The sequence below is a fragment of the Mastomys coucha genome, unplaced genomic scaffold, assembly GCF_008632895.1.
Source record: "Mastomys coucha isolate ucsf_1 unplaced genomic scaffold, UCSF_Mcou_1 pScaffold6, whole genome shotgun sequence".
In the NCBI taxonomy this organism is placed as follows: domain Eukaryota; kingdom Metazoa; phylum Chordata; class Mammalia; order Rodentia; family Muridae; genus Mastomys; species Mastomys coucha.
Genome location: NW_022196912.1, coordinates 73,694,964 through 73,711,839, shown reverse-complemented (window position 1 = coordinate 73,711,839; position 16,876 = coordinate 73,694,964). Strand labels below are relative to the sequence as shown.

At 38.7% G+C, this 16,876-nt stretch overlaps 1 protein-coding gene across 1 annotated transcript in view; it reads left to right on the top strand.

Annotated features, from left to right (window-relative positions):
* Window positions 1-16,876, top strand: part of Sec23a (Sec23 homolog A, COPII coat complex component) — a 53,010-nt gene that overhangs the window by 19,205 nt on the left and 16,929 nt on the right. The window contains exons 8-15 of the mRNA XM_031355328.1: window positions 459-617; window positions 1,518-1,633; window positions 3,134-3,257; window positions 6,033-6,113; window positions 6,964-7,053; window positions 9,478-9,584; window positions 13,250-13,403; window positions 16,739-16,816. Coding sequence (XP_031211188.1) covers window positions 459-617; window positions 1,518-1,633; window positions 3,134-3,257; window positions 6,033-6,113; window positions 6,964-7,053; window positions 9,478-9,584; window positions 13,250-13,403; window positions 16,739-16,816 — 909 coding nt within the window. The remainder of the gene's footprint in view (window positions 1-458; window positions 618-1,517; window positions 1,634-3,133; window positions 3,258-6,032; window positions 6,114-6,963; window positions 7,054-9,477; window positions 9,585-13,249; window positions 13,404-16,738; window positions 16,817-16,876) is intronic.

Here is a 16,876-nt window from a genome sequence, read left to right as displayed (position 1 = left end):
GAAACAGAACCTTTGCTATAGGGTGTAAGTTTAGAGATTGCTTTAAAACTAAGGATGTAGTACTGTTTAGGATTTAAAAAAAAATCTATCCTCCAAACAAATGTCTTCTTTTTAGCATTTACTTATTATTAATTTTTAAAATAATGCTTTTTTAAAAAAAAAGATTTATTTGCTTATGTGTATGAATACTCAGTACACTGTAGCTGTCTACAGACACATCAGAAGAGGGCATTAGATCCCATTACAGATGGTGTGAGCCACCATGTGGTTGCCAGGAATTGAACTCAGGATCTCTGGAAGAGCAACCAGTGCTCTTAACCTCTGAGCCATCCCTCCAGCCCACATTTACTTATTTCTTATCAAGTACATGTTGCTTTCTAGGAACACTACATTAAAATGCATATACCTGCTTTTTGTCATCCCTTGCACTTTTTGAATGAGTTCCTTTTTTCCAATAGTGTACTTTCCCCAACACTGGTGCTCGGATCATGATGTTCATTGGTGGTCCTGCTACCCAGGGGCCTGGAATGGTGGTGGGAGATGAGCTAAAGACACCTATAAGATCCTGGCACGACATTGAGAAGGACAATGCCAAATATGTTAAAAAGGGAACTAAGGTAATTTTCATTCATGTTTTCTTTGAGTTGTTTTCTGTTTGTGAAACTTCACATTTTTGAGGATGTTTGGTAAAAGTAGCTATTGGTGATTATTGAATCCTTGGTGTTGCTGCTTGTTGATGTTCTTGCTGGTATTAGGATTTTATTTTTGTGTTTTAAATTCAGGCTTTTAGTTTAATTCTCTATACTGTTTGATATTTTTGGTAGTCATTGTTATATATATGATAATATATATATGATTATATATATGTTTTGTTTATATTGTTTTTTCGAGACAGGGTTTCTCTGGGTAGCCCTGGCTGTCCTGAAACTCACTCTGTAGACCAGGCTGGCCTCGAACTCAGAAATCCTCCTGCCTCTGCATCCCAAGTGCTGGGATCAAAGGCATGCGCCACCACCACCTGGCTATTTTTTCTCTTTTTCAATGTGTTTGTTACTTGACTGTAGATTTACCTAGGAAAAAGAGTTCTGTTTTGTTCTCTTGTGTTAATATTGAAGTAGAGAATGTTTTCTATACCATTGCTTAATTTTGCTTCACTTAGAGACATGTCTAAAAATAATGGCCTTTACATCAAAGAATGTTAAAATATCAGACTTTATTTATTTTGAGACAGTTTTTCTATACAGTGCAACTCATGATCCTCCTGTTGTAGCTTCCCCAGTGCTAGAATTCCAGATTCTTGTCACTTGTTTGTCTGGAAGTCAGATTTCTAGAAGTTATGTTATCAATTTTATGAAGCTATAGAAAAATTAAATGTGACTAGATCATATATAAATTATGATAAATTATTCTTTTACTCTTAAATTACTTTGATCTATAGGAAAAAGATTTCTAGGATGCCTAGGTTATATATTTGATTAGGTTATATATATTTTGATATTAATTAAAATCTTCTGTAGCATTTTGAAGCGTTGGCTAATCGAGCTGCTACGACGGGGCATGTCATTGATATCTATGCCTGTGCATTGGACCAGACAGGTCTCTTGGAGATGAAGTGCTGCCCTAACCTTACTGGGTATGTATGTGTGTATCTAATAATGACTGCTTACCAATATGAGCCAACGCTGACAGCTTAGGAAATGAAAAGCTCTTTGTCTTACAGTTTTTTGGTAATGTTTGCTAACAGCATTGCTGTGTCTTCTTTGGACCTCATATTTCTTTCTTTCTTTCTTTCTTTCTTTCTTTCTTTCTTTCTTTCTTCCTTTCTTTTGAAAAGATAGGATTATTAAGGTACAAGTTCTTTTGAAAAAATTTATTAAAAAGTTACTAGGTTGTTTTAGTAGTGTTTTGAGATAGCAAACCATGAAATTTATCCATTTAAAATGTATGATAAGGTTGTAGTATGTTCTTAAGGTATATGGTCATTATTATGATTGAATTTAGAACATTTGCAGTGACCCTGGAGAGATTCTGCTTGTTATCTGTTACTCTCCGCCCTCCTGCCCTACGTAACACTACTCTCCTCTTCTGGATGTTTCCCATTAGTGGGATAATAAGTGGTATTTTGCCTGCCATTGACTTTTAAAAATATTTTATGTGGATGAACGTTTGCCTACATATGTGTATGTTCACTATGTGCCTGTCTGGTACCCAAGGAAGTTGGAACAGGGTGTTGGCTCCCCTGGAACTGGAGTGACAGGTGGTTTTGAGCAGCTTTGTAGGTGCTGGGAACTGAACTGGATCTTTTGCAAGAGAAACAAATGCTCTCCAGCCCCCATGGACTTCTTTTATTCAGTATGCTTTTAATTTATGCACATTTAGGATGTGCCAGTATTTCCTGTTATTGTGGAATAAAAGTGAAGTAGGGGTTCAGCTTCATTAATATTCTCTTAGATATGTAGATGTAAACAACCAGAAAGTAAAGGCCAGGTTCAGCTGTGTTTATAGATATAAACAATGCAGGAGGAGAGTAGACACTTCAGCATTGGAAAGCCTTTGAAAACCTTACTAGACAGTGAAAGCTGACCTAGAGCCAATTAGAAAGACAATAGGAAGAGAGACTTGGAAGCAGCCGGTGTGGTCAAGAGCTGCTCAGGTATTCACTTGTACAGGTAACTTGGGTTTCCTGTTCGGAGCACACTTTGAGAAGCAGAAATATACACAACTTTTATAAACTCTAACTGTGAAAAGGAACAGTCTTGAATGAATGATGCATTATCAAGCATATTATAAATGAATAATCTTAGATGATGCATATGGAAGGAGAAAATCTGGGCTGTAGGCTGCTCAGTGGGTAAAGGCTCTGATGGCATGGTGGGAGGGAGTTGGATACTTGGGACACACAGGTGGATAGAGAGAGCTGATACTTGAAAGTTGTTTTCACACTTTCAGATGAATGCTGTGTCATGCACACATCCATACACACAGTGAGTAAGGGTGATTAAAAATTATTAATAGAAATAACATTAATGGTGTTTGCTTTGGGGAATATCTTTTCTATTTGTTTATTTTTTTCTGGTAATACATGGGCCCAGTTAATTCATTTTGTATGTTGTGTTTGCCTTTTTCTGTGCAGAGGATACATGGTAATGGGTGACTCTTTCAATACCTCCTTATTCAAGCAAACTTTTCAAAGAGTCTTTACCAAAGATATACATGGCCAGTTTAAAATGGGCTTTGGTGGCACGTTAGAAATAAAGGTAAGAACCCAGACTTGACTTGTGTGGTATGGTTATCGTCGAGAACCTTGAAGGCTTAATGGTAACTGTAAAATATTAGTCAAATTCAGATGAACTTTAGAAAGTAATGGTTACTTTAGAACTTTGAGTTAGAGATTTTGTTTTCCAGAAAAGGTGTTGTCATTAAGTATACAGGACACTGGGATTGTTTTGAATGATGGTAAAGTAATGTAAGTAAAGTTTCTTATATTGGATTTTTTTTTTTTTTTTTGGTTTTTCTAGACAGGGTTTCTCTGTGTAGCCCTGGCTGTTCAGGAACTCACTATGTAGACCAGGCAGACTCAGAAATCTACCTGCCTTTGCCTCCCAAGTGCTGAGATTAAAGGCATGCACCACCACTGCTCAGCTTAAAGATTTATTTATTTATTATATGTAAGTACACTGTAGCTGTTTTCAGACACTCCAGAAGAGGGTGTCAGATCTCATTACGGATGGTTGTGAGCCACCATGTGGTTGCTGGGATTTGAACTCAGGACCTTCAGAAGAACAGTCAGTACTCTTAACCACTGAGCCATCTCACCAGTCCTGATATTTTTGTTTTTTAGAGATAAGTCTAACTCAGTCTGTCTTCTAACTCCTGATCTTCCTACTTCAGCTTTCCAGTTGCTGTGATGCAGCTGTGTTCTACTCTGGCTGGCGCTAGACATTATGTATTTTTATATGTTAGGTTTTTTTGTTTATTTGTTTGTATTGTTTTTTTGAGGGTTTCTCTGTGTAGCTCTGGCTGTTCTGGACCTCACTCTGTAGACCAGACTTGCTTCAAATGTACGTATTCATCTGCCTGTCTCCCAAGTGTCTGGGATTAAAGGTGTGCTTCACTATGCCCAGCGTAGTGAGATTTCATTTGTTTGTTTGTTCGTTTGTTTGAGACAGAGTTTCTCAGTGTAGCCTTGATGGTCCTGGAACTCACTCTGTAGACCAACTTGGGCTCAAACTCACAGAGCTGTGTCTGTCTCTGCCTCTTGAATGCTGGCATCAAGGGCGTTGTGCCACCACCACCTGGCTATGTTAGTTTCTTATAATGGTGGAAATTATCTAGCTTGAGAGGGAATTATTCTTTTGTTTTGTGATTAGTGTTGGGTGTACAATTCCATCACAAATTTCAAATTTTGACTTAAAACACTTGGCAGGTCTATTGTTAATTACATGTATATTACAAAACCATTGATTTTGATTTTTTTATTAATCATTTCTTATTGACATTTTATTTACAGTTTACTGTGTAGTCAGCATGATGGTAGGAAATTGTAGAGATCTGATTGGATCTCTAAGGTAGAGGTCTTGTTATAGGAAAACTTAATTTTGAGAGATTAAATCATATATGATCTTATAAAGTAACAGTAGAAAACTTTAAGAAGAGAATCAACACCTCCATTGGTTCTTGGGTGCCTCCCTTATCCCAGGTCTCTGTCTTTTCCTGGAGATGCTCCTCACCTCCCCACCCCAGTCAGGTGCAGGTTTCCATTCATTCTCATGGCCATCTGGCCATCCCTCTTGTCCTTCCTGTCCTGTCTGTACCTGATCCTGAGCTCCCCAACCATGCTTCTCCCCATCCCCTCTCCCACCCAGTTCTCACAGCTGGAGGTGGGGCTATCCCGAAAGCTGTTGCCTGCATGTGGGATATGTTCTAGATGGGCCACCTTGCCTGGCCTCAGTGGGAGAAGATGCACCTAGCCTCGCAGAGACTGATATGCCAGGGTGAGGGATACTGAGGGGGGCACCCACCTACTCAGAGGAGAAGAGGAGGAGGGATGGGGGAAGGATTGTAGGAGGGCGGTGACTGGGAGGGGGCAGTGCACAGGATGTAAAGTGAATAAGAAAAAAAATACTAAAAAAAAAAATTAATTAAAAAAAATAAAGACGAGAATTGAGAGCTGTGCACGGTGGCTCATGCCTTTAATCCCAGCCCTCAGGAAGTAGAAGCAGGCAGTTCTCTTGAGTTCGTGGTCAGCCTGGTCCACAGAGTAAGTTCTAGGACAGTCAGAACTACACAGAGAAACCTTGTTTCGAAAAATAAAACAAACAAACAAACAAAAAACCCTAACAAACAAAAAAGAGAAGTGAGTATATCCAGGATACAGTTTATTCCAGGAGAGTGTGGCTTATAGTGCTTTCTGAACAATGAGAGGAAATGAATTTTATTCAGGAGACCGACATAAAATGTTGACAGTTGAGAAGAACCTTATGAGAGTGGATGGTTGAACTATAAGAACCATAATATTAATTATGTGAGCTGTTGTAGATTGGAGATACATAGATGTGTCATTTGTAGGTTAAGGAAGAATAATGTTTCTCTGTATAATTTGGCTGGCCTGGAACTTGCTCAGTAGATGCTGGCCTCAGCCTAACAGATATCCACCTGACTGCCTCTAGGTGCTGGAATTAAAGGTGTCCACCACCTCATTCTAAAATCTATGAATTTTAGAATTCATGGACCTTAGAATTTTAAATGTGAAGAGTGTCTTGTGTTTTAAACACTTATAAACATCTGAACTTACTAACATTTTTATTACATTTGTGTGTGTACGCATATGCACATGCACCCCCACATGCCATGTTACAATGTTTGTGTGGAGATGTGAGGACAACTTCAGAGGAGCCAGTTCTTTCCTCCTACCGTGTAGCTCCTGGGACTCACACTCAGGCTTGGTGGCGAGTACTTTATTCACTCAGCCATCCTTGCCAGCCCTGACTTCATCTTTGAGGGAACCAAATGTATCATGTTCTTATTTTCAGACCTCAAGGGAAATCAAGATTTCAGGAGCTATTGGACCCTGTGTGTCTCTTAATTCTAAAGGACCCTGCGTGTCTGAAAATGTAAGTAATGTTTGTTCTAAAAAATATAGTTAATTTCTAGGCTAGCCCAAAGACAGACCCATCATGGAAGCCTCTACTGTTTGTTAAGTTGTGTGGCTGACCTTCCCTCGCTATGCTTCCGTGTATGGAAAGCACACACCACCGCCAGTGCTCCAGTTCATAGTTAAGGAAGGCTTTGAAGTAAGTTTAGAAAGTTTTAAGTTTCTGAAAGGCAAAATTAATTCCAAAAGGTTTTTGTCACCAGAATTAGCAACAGAACAACCAAGTTAGGGGGATTTAAGTTTCAGTTCCTTTCTTTTCTCTGCCTGTTTATAGTGCATTCCAGAATTACTATCATGCCAGAATGGCTGTAGCTAGAATGATAAGATAGTACAAAGTAGATAACCAGCTTTCAAAAATGACAAAGATACAAAATGAATTGACATGCCATTTTGTGGTAAAGACCCGCATCCATAGTTTTTTGGAGTTTATGATGCTTATAATGCAGAAGGCCTATTCGCATATACATATGTAGAGAATCCTTATACAGATGGGAGAGTGGGGTGGAAAGGTAAGGGGTTGGTTGGTTGATCCTTCATTAAATAGTGCTTGCTTCAAAGGACCTTATATCATTTTAATTTACTTAGTAAATCTTTTAATAATCTTAATATCTTATCATATAAAATTGCTTACATTTACTTTAATTATGTGTTTATGATACAGTGTTAAAAATTTTAAGCTTTTAACATTTACTGAATAAACCTGAAAGCTGTGTGTTTTTTCTTCCTAGAGGCTTATTCCTGCTTTTCTTCTTATATATTAATAAATAAGGTTCTTTAGCTCTCGAGCACCTTGTCTTTTATTTCTACAGGAGATTGGAACAGGTGGCACTTGTCAGTGGAAGATATGTGGACTCAGTCCCACTACAACCTTAGCCATATATTTTGAAGTTGTTAATCAGGTATGACTGCCTATCTTAAAAATTTTTTTTTTATATTTCTTTATTTCTTTATTTATTTTTGGTATTTTGAGACAGGGTATATAGCTCTGGGTGTCTGGAACTCACTATGTAGATCAGGCTGGCCTTGAATTTAGAGAGATACCTCTGCCTCCTAAATCCTGGGATTAAAGGCGTGTACCACCATATCTGGCTGACTGCATTTTAATACTGGAAGGTAAACAGGTACTTAATTTAGACACTGAATCTTTCATATGAATTGTAGGATTTATTTTTTAGTTCTGTGAGCCATGCCATTGGAATTTTGATAGGTTGGCAATGAATTGGTAGATTGCACTGAATAGTATAGACATTTTAACAATACTGATTTTTCCTGTCCACGAACAAAGATATTTTTCCATTTGTTTATATCTTTGTTTAATTTCTTTCAACTTGGGCTGGAGAGATGGTTCAGTAGTTAAGAGCACTGACTGCTCTTCCAGAGTTCCTGAGTTCAATTCCCAGCAACTACGTGGTGGCTCACAACCATCTGTAATGGTACAGTGTACTCGTCATATATATATAAAATAATAAATAAAATAAAATAAATTTTTTTCAACTTTGTTTGGATTTATTTATAGTTGTTTTGTTTTATTGATATTGTAAATGTGATTATTCCCTTACCTCTTTCTTTCTCAGCAGTGCTGGGGATTAAACCCGTCTTTACTCTTGCTAGGCAGTTGTTCCTTCCATTACTGAACTCTCCATGCCTAGCTCTTGATTTCCATTTCAGAGAATTTGGTATAGGTGTATAACAGGGTTACTGATTGCTTTAAAAAATAGACACAGTCTTCTGAGGTCAGGCTGCCGTGAATTTCCTGTGGAGGTGATGATGTCCTTGAACTTCTGGCCCTCTGCTTCTCAAGTGCTAGGATGCCACCATGCCTGGATTTTTTTTTAGAAATAATTATTTTAAAATTATGTGTATGTGTGTAGGTTATGTGGCTATATGTGCAAGTGCCCACAAAAGCCAGAGGCATCAAATTCCTGGAGCTAGAGTTATAGGTGGTTGTAAACCATCATCCAGTATGGGTTCTTCCGATCAAACTTGAGTCCTCTGCAGGAACAGTATTCTCTCTTAATCATTGTCTTCTCTCCAGCTCTTCCCTCCCCTGACTTTAAAGAGTGGCTATTTTCATTATTATTAATCTTTCTTGGTTGAGTATGTAGAGATTTCTGCATGAGGGGTAGTCATGTCATTTGCAGTGCAGTTTGACTTCTGTTCCAATGTTGATGTTTTTTTTTTCTCTTGCCTGACTTTGTGGTGAGGACTTTTGGTAGCACAGTGTTTAGTGATAGTGGTGAATTGGGAATCCTTATTTTGTTCTAGATGTTAGACACTTTCAGTTTTTCCCACTTAGTGTGATGTTAGTTATGACCTTTTAAGGCATGGCCTTTATTATGTTGGGATAGAGTCCTTCTATACCAAATGTGTTTAGCATTCTTATCATTAAGGAGTGCTTAATTTTATCAAATGCCTTTTCTGCATCTATTGAGATGACATGGTTTTTGTTTTTCATTTTAATGATATGGTGCTATCATATCATCAATTCAGTTGCATCTATTGAGCCAATCCATAGGAAGACCCCCACAGTGAGGAGATTAGTATTAGTTCTTTGTTGCCACCCTACTTGTTGATGTAAACCTGGGAGAGGGCGGCCTCCAAAATGAGGTAGAATAAAGTCTCATGTAGTAACCAACTTTATTCAGAGCATCAGTCCGTTTATACTCTGAGGGTTAAGAAGAGTCACCTGAGTAAAGTGCCCATCACAGGATGAGCTTCATGTGGTGAAAACACGTTTTTCCATAGAGGAGTAGAAACAATAGCCAGCTGTAGTGAATAATCTAAAGTGAACTCACTCCTGTCTGCCCACCTGGGACGGGCATGAAAGCCCATCCTAAGAACAACTCTGTGAGGAACAGAGGTCATAAGACTCATGTCTTGTTCACTCAGTTTTCTCATAAGGTCTCAGAAATTTCCTCACATGGCTTTGTGAGACTGTGAGATTGTAGACTATGTTCTGATGGGCCAGGAGTGAATGCATCCAATATTGGGCCTTTATTTTTATATTTATATTTATTTTATATATGTGAATGTTTTGCTTGCATGTATGCGTGTACACCATCTGTGTGCCTGGTGCCTGCAGAGACCAGATGAGAGTGTTAGATGGCTGAGGGTTGTGAGCCACTGTGTGGAAGCTGGAAACTGAACCTACATCCTCTGGAAGAGCAGACAATGCTCTTGACTGCTGGGCTGTCTCTTCAGCCCCTGGGCTTTTCCTTGTCCTACAATGATTTTCTTAATGGTAGAGAGTATGTTGTTTTTGATACTGTGACATTACCATGGTAGATTTTGCTTAGTTCTTACTTCTTCATTTTTATATACAGCATAATGCTCCAATTCCTCAAGGAGGACGAGGTGCAGTCCAATTTGTGACCCAGTATCAGCATTCAAGTGGGCAGAGACGCATTCGAGTGACCACAATTGCTAGGAAGTAAGTTTTTTTTTTATTAGAGATGTAATTTATATATTAAAACTATTTTAGGTCATACTCCCAAGCTGAGTTTCTGTTTTGAGTAACACTTATGACTAGAAAATAAACATTTGTGATTAAGGGCATTTTATGTCTTTTAAACCTAGCTTATTTTGTAGGATAGTCAATGACAAGTGTAATAGCAGTTTTTAAAAGAACTCCTAAGGGTGGGGAGGGAGGCCTATTGGTAAGCAAGCATGAGGACCTAGATTGACCCCCAGAACTCATGGGGAGAACAAAAAGCTAGATGTCGTGGAACCCATGTGTAATCCCAGCTCTGGGAGATGGAGACAGGTGAATCCTGGGTTAGCTAGCTAGCTAGCCTAGCTTATTTGTGGAGTTCCAGGTCAGTGAGAAAGCCTGTCTTCAGAAAACAATATTTTACCAGACTAAGATATCTTACTCTTACTTACTATCTGGAAACATTTTGAAATTGTTGAATGAAAGAAAATTAAAAATAGAGAAAGGGGCTTGCCTTAGTTATTGTTTTATTGCTGTGGAGAGACACCATGACCATGGTAGCTCTTGTAAAAGAAAACATTTAATTGGGACTTACCTACAGGTTTAGTCTACTGTCAGCATGACAGGGAACATGGCAGCACACACATGCCGACATGGTGTTGGAAAGTTCTGCGTCCAGATCCATAGGCAACAGGAAGTGAAAGCCACTGGGATTGGCTTGACAAAAGCCCATCCCCAGTTGATACACTTCTTCCAATAAAGTCACACCTGCTCCAAGAAGGCCACAACCCCTAATCCCTTTCAAGTAGTGCCATTCCCTGATACATTCAAATATATGGGCCTAAGGGGGGCATTCTTATTCTAACTGCCACAGGGTTGGAGTCCTGACTCAGCATTTAAGAGTTCTTGCTGCTCTTACAGAGGACTATGGTTTGGTTCCCAGTGCCCAGGTTGGATGGTTAATAACTGCTAATAACTCCAGCTCCAGGAGACTTGACACCCTGTTCTGGCCACTGTAGACATCTGTACTCTTGTGTATATACATAATTACAGATATATACACATACACATGAGTAAAAATAAAAGTTAAAAGGCTGAAAAAATTAAATATGTCACTATAAAATAAATTACATGTAAAGTAACATATGTAAAGTAACATGGTTCAATCCTTGCCCGTATGTGAGTTTGATCACTAGAAACCATGTGAAAAAGGTAGAATGGTCTTGTGCTGGTAATCCCAGTATAGAGAAAGCAGAGACATGAGTAGCCCTATGGCTTGCTATCTAGACACTCTAGGCTAATTGGTGAGCTGCATGCCAAGGAGATACTGTCTCAAAGGAGATGGATGGCGTTCTTGAGGATGGCATCTGGGAGTGCTCTCTGACCTCCATAGGCATCTGGACACAGTGCATGTACTCTGTTCCATATGACCATACATGTACAACAACTCACATACAAGACGTACACCAAGGATTGCCAGTCTTGTATAGAGTGAGATGCTTTGCAAGAAGGATCAGCAGAAGTATTAAAAAGAAACCAATCCTCCCCAAAATTATGTCTTTGAAATAATAAAAAAAGGTTCTATGTAAAGAAAGTTTGGCTAGATTAAGTTTATAGAACATATGTCCTTACTTGGGAAGCAGAGGCATGAAGAGCTATTTTTCTGAGTTTGAGGCCAGCCAGGCTCACACAGTTATAATTTATAATACTATCAACCTCTCAGACTGAAATTCTCACTTTAACTTTTTAAATTTTTTTCCCCTATGTGTATATGTGTGTGTATCCTTGGGTACACTAAGTGTGATCATGTGGAAGCCAGGGGTCAGCATCAAGTGCCATTTTCTATCACTCTCCATCTTAGTGCTTGAGGCAGAAAGTCTCTTACTGAACCTGGAGCTCACTATTTGCTTCAGATTGGTGGCCAGCAAGCCCCTGGGATTGCTGCCTATCTGTGCTTTCATAGCATTATTTCAGGTATACCACTGTATCAGCTGTTTACATTAAGAATTATATAATATCCATGGATGTATAGGTGTCTCGCTTAGGAAGCTGACTTTGACTGTTTGGGAAAGGTATAGCTGGATTATATGGAAGTTAAAAAAATTTGTGTGTCTGTGGGGGATGTGTGCTTGTGAGTACAGGTATCTGTGGAGGTTGGAAGAGAGCAGCACGCAGGAGCTGGGAGCCCCTTCATGTGGCTTCTGGGACCTGAACTCAGGACCTCTGGAAAAGTAGCCAGTGTTCTTAAACGATGAGCCATCTCTCCAGTCCCAGAAATTCTAGTTTTAATTTTTTTGAGGAACTTTAAAACCTACTGCATTCCATGATCTTAGAGACAGGATCTCCTGTAGTCCAGGCTGGCCTCACAGTTGCTGTATAGTTGAGTATGGGTTTGAATTCCTCATCTTTCTGTCTCCAACTCCCAAGTATTGGTATTATAGGCTTATAGCCCCATACTACACTCTCTTACTTAATTTTGATTTGTCTTGATCAGTGTATTAACAGGGAGAAAGGTACAACAGTTTTAATTTATGTGATTTCTATCATTGACATTTGATTTCTGTTTAAACACTAATGAGAATAAAATTCTGATGTTTTGTCCTTCAGTGTAAGAAATGACATTAAGATTGAGAATAAAACCTTTATTTTTGTAAATTTGTTTTTTGTTTCTCTAAGATTGAATACATTAAAATCCATCATAGAGGGGGCTGAAGAGATTGCTCTGTGGTTTATAGCACTGGCTGTTCTTCTAGAGGTCCTGAGTTCAATTCCTAGCAACCACATGGTGGCTCACAACCATTTGTAATGGGATCTGATGCTCTCTTCTGGTGTGTCTGAAGACAGCTGCAGTGTACTCATATACATAAAAAAAAAATTCAGCATAGACTTATGCATTAAGCTAAAAAGAATGATTCTATCTATATAATTTATGCACATGTATATGGTATTTTTTAACTAGTATGTGTGTATGTGTGAACTCCTAAGTTCTTAGGAATGATGTCACCATAAGGATTTCCATATCATTCACACATTCTATTTTATTAAAAAAGACTTTATTTTGTGTATGTCTGCATGCACATGTGCCAGTTACTGTATAGAGGTATAACAAATCTTAGGAGTCAGTTATCTCCTTTCACATTGTTGAGTCTGGTACTTGAACTCAGGCTGTAGGTCTTTGTGCTAGTGTGTCTACCTACTGAACCTTCCTGCTGACCCATACACTATTATCTTTACTTATAAAAGTCTTGTTGTTGTTGGTTAGTGGTGGCCCACGCCTTTAATCCCAGCATTTGGGAGGCAGAGGCAGGTGGATTTCTGAGTTCGAGGCCAGCCTGGTCTACAGAGTGAGTTCCAGGATAGCCAAGGCTACACAGAGAAACCCTGTCTTGAACCACCCCCCCCCCACCCAAAAGAAGTCTTGTTGTCTTAAAGACTATGTTCCTTTAGAGTTCTTTTAGAAAATATTTTAAGGTTTTGTTTTAAGGAAAATCAATGTAATAAACAGGTATTTGTGATATTTTAATAATGCTAATTGATCTATGTAGTATTAGAATCTTGAAATACTGAGGTGGCATTCTATTTCTCTAAGTGTAGCTGTGTGTGGTAACCAACTGTGGTATTATGATATAATTCAGCCATGTTTCTGTGCTTTCTTCTTTCTTTAGCTGGGCAGATGCTCAAACTCAAATCCAAAACATTGCTGCATCTTTTGACCAGGAAGCAGCTGCCATTCTCATGGCGAGGCTGGCAATATACAGAGCAGAAACAGAGGAAGGGCCAGATGTGCTTAGATGGTTGGACAGACAACTCATTCGACTGGTAAGAAGTGGACATTGTGCTTTTCTCGGCTTGTCAGCTTTCATTTATAGTAAATACCCTTTAAAGAACTTACAGTAGGTGGAGAGAACTGTAGGAAGAACTCATTCAGAAAACTGAACTAGCAATAAACAGCAGTGTTCCACTCACTTCCAATAAATTAGAAAGCCCCTTTCCTTAAAAATGAATGGCAATATGCAACTTATTATTTTGGCTTGTATGAAGTGAATGGAAATTAATTCTACATTATTGATTCTATGAATTTTGTTTTTGTTTTGAGACAGGGTCTGTGTATGTAGCCTTGGCTGGTCTGGAATTTGTTATTACTGCTGTGTGTGTATTTAGTCTTTACTCTGGCTTTTATTTTCTGTTTTAATTTCAGTGGAATATAATAATATAGCCTAGGCTGGTCTTAAACTCGCTCTCATGTCCTGGGAGTATAGGCCCAAGCAGCTCTTAACACTTAATTCTTACTTTGCAAACTCTGTCCTGTGCTTTTTCATTTACTCTTCGACTTAAATACCTTGTTGAGAATTCTCTGTTAAGCTACCAAACTTGAGAGAGGTGCCTTTAGCCTGTCTGTCGGATGTCATGAGTGAACTTGTTTAAAGTTAGCTATTTTTGTAGTACTGTCGAGATTTTTCCCCTTTTTCTCCCAACACGTCTTTGTGAAGAAATCAGAATTGTGGTATCAAATGTGTCTTTTAAATGAGCTTTAACTTTGTATAGTCCATCAGTGATGGGACACTGTCAATACAAATGCTGGCGCAGCTCCTCTGTGAGCTGTTTGATTCTAGATGGGGATAAGTATTGAAGTATCTCACCTGAGCTTCTTCAAAACAACAGCAGACTCTCTTAGCCAAAACGTTTTCTTGACTGTCACCACTATCAATAGAAGATTGATACACAATCCTGAGCTTCCCATCCAGACAAAGAAGCCATTTCCAGATTACTGCACAGACTCTTAGCATCCTGTGGTATGGACCCAGGGCTTTGATTCAGTGCTCTGCTTTGTTTATTTTTTAAATTTATTTACATATATGTATTTTTAATGTAGGAGTGTTTTTTCTGTATGTACACCTACATACCAGAAGAGGGCATCAGATCCACCATGTGATGTTGCTGGGAATTGAATTCTGGAAGAATAGTCAGTGTTCCTAACCACTGAGCCAGCTCTCCAGCCCCAGAACTTTGTTTAAATTGGAACTTTTACAGTACCTTTCTTATATTGGTAATTGTACTCAAGGCCCCATCTGGCAGCGTGCTGACTCCTTAGCTCTCATACTGTGCACTAAAATAGAAGTGCTCCTGGTTCCTGGGTTGCATTTTGCCCTAGCATTTTACTGACTAGTTTTACATGTTGGTGTTTTCTAGGATGTCACCAACCATGTGCGCTTTCTATATGGCTAATAAGTTGTGCTCTGAAATGGCTTTCTTCATGAGCCTCTTCATAGAAAATGACTCTGTCTTCATAAATGTTCTGTTGTTTTGAGGGTCTAAAAGTTGAAGTGTCCAGTGTGTGCACTTGGGCAGTAGCTGTGATCTGTAGTACAGTACTCTTTCCATCTTGCTGGAGCTATGCATTCATAGGTTGTCATGTATGACACTACAGTTTTATAGTGCACTCTGGACCATCAACTTGCATAAAACCCACTGAATACCTTCTATTGAAAAAAGATTTTTTTTCTTTTTCCTTTGTAAAAGACCCAGGGTTGTAATTTTTTTTCTTTTTTTTTCTTTTTTTATTTTTTAGAGACAGGGTTTCTCTGTATTGCCCTGGCTGTCCTGGAACTCACTCTCTAGACCAGGCTGGCCTCAAACTCAGAAATCCGCCTGCCTCTGCCTCCCAAGTGCTGGGATTAAAGGTGTGCGCCACCACCGCCCAGCCAGGGTTGTAATTTTTAAGGAGTTTTTAGCAAGTTTAGGCTTTTCTTTTATCTCATACCTTAACTTCACAAACTGCTATAAGTGTCTGATATATTTTTAAAAGAGAAATGCTGATTAAAAATCATTAGTACCTAGTGAATAACCAAATGAGACATTTGCATCAAGCACAAAATTGAAGTTTCCTTACACAATGAACATTTTACAACATGTACACAGAGGACAGGTGATTAATAGAACATCAAAAAGTTTACTTTGATCTTGTGTCACATCAAGACGAGACCAGTCGAGGTAGTTTGGGAGAAAGGCCAATATAGTCTTTTTTGACTATATCTACTTTTTGTGAAACATCTATTGCCTGTTTTATGTGCCTTGGTTGTTTGAGGTCCAAAACATAGAATGGCATTATCCAAATATTAGTCACGCTTCCTTCACTCCAACACAGGTCTATTTTGGCTCATTGTTTTAGAGGATTTGGTTTAGACCTGTGGTGATGCTGCAGTAAGAAAGACTGGTTCTACAGTTCTCATCAAGGAATGCCCCAGTGACCAAATTACACCCCAAGGCACTCTTCCTTCCCTTGGTGCTGTGAGCTGGTGACCAAGCCTCCAGTACATAGTCCTGTGGGGAAGAGACTTTTGCTTAACACAGCAAGGCTGGTGGCTGAGGTCGTGGCTGTTGTAGTAGGAGCTCATCCTTGTACGAGGCAGCTGGATGCCTCTCTCCATGATCTCATACATGGCATGCTTCTCTGTAGCTTGTGACATGATTTATCTCATTCTAATTTTTGCTTCTGTAAATCTTTTTCTTCACTAGGCTTTTCCTTTGATTCTTTTTCTTTTGGGTACTTTTTTAGATTTATTTATTTATATGAGTACACCGTAGTTATCTTCAGACACACCAGAAGAAGGCATCAAATCCCATTACAGATGGTTGTGAGCCACCATGTGGTTGCTGGGAATTGAACTCAGGACCTCTGGAAGAGCAATCAGTGCTCTTAACCACTGAGCCATCTCTCCAGCTCCTTGGGCACTTGCAGTGTAGCATACTTTGTACCAGAAGTTTATTTTTGTAGCTGCTGTAGTGCCTAGATTGTGTTTCTCTCTATCCTTGGACAGTATTGAAAAAGATACTGTGGTAGTCTTAGGAAGTTTCTCTTTGCCTCCTCCCTCCTCCCATTAGCATCTATGTATTCTTTATTTGCTACAAAAGACATTTGCTTATAATAACAAATCTAAACATTTTAGGATGAGTTGTTGCTGCATTTCTGAAATTCAGATAGTGCTTTTGGTTGTAATCAGTCCCTTGCTAAGTCAATATATATTATTTCAACTTTACCCTATGTTGAATATGTCTCCCTAAAACTAGCAACTTTTTATAAATAGATTTTTTTAGTGGATAGAATTTTCAGTTACTATACTAAGAACAAATTGCTAATCTTTTATTTTATTTAGTGTCAAAAATTTGGAGAGTATCACAAAGATGATCCAAATTCCTTCCGGTTTTCAGAAACATTTTCCCTTTATCCACAGGTAAGTAGGTCAAAGACCACTTTTTTTTCCTCTTATTACCAGTAACATTGAGTGTCATCT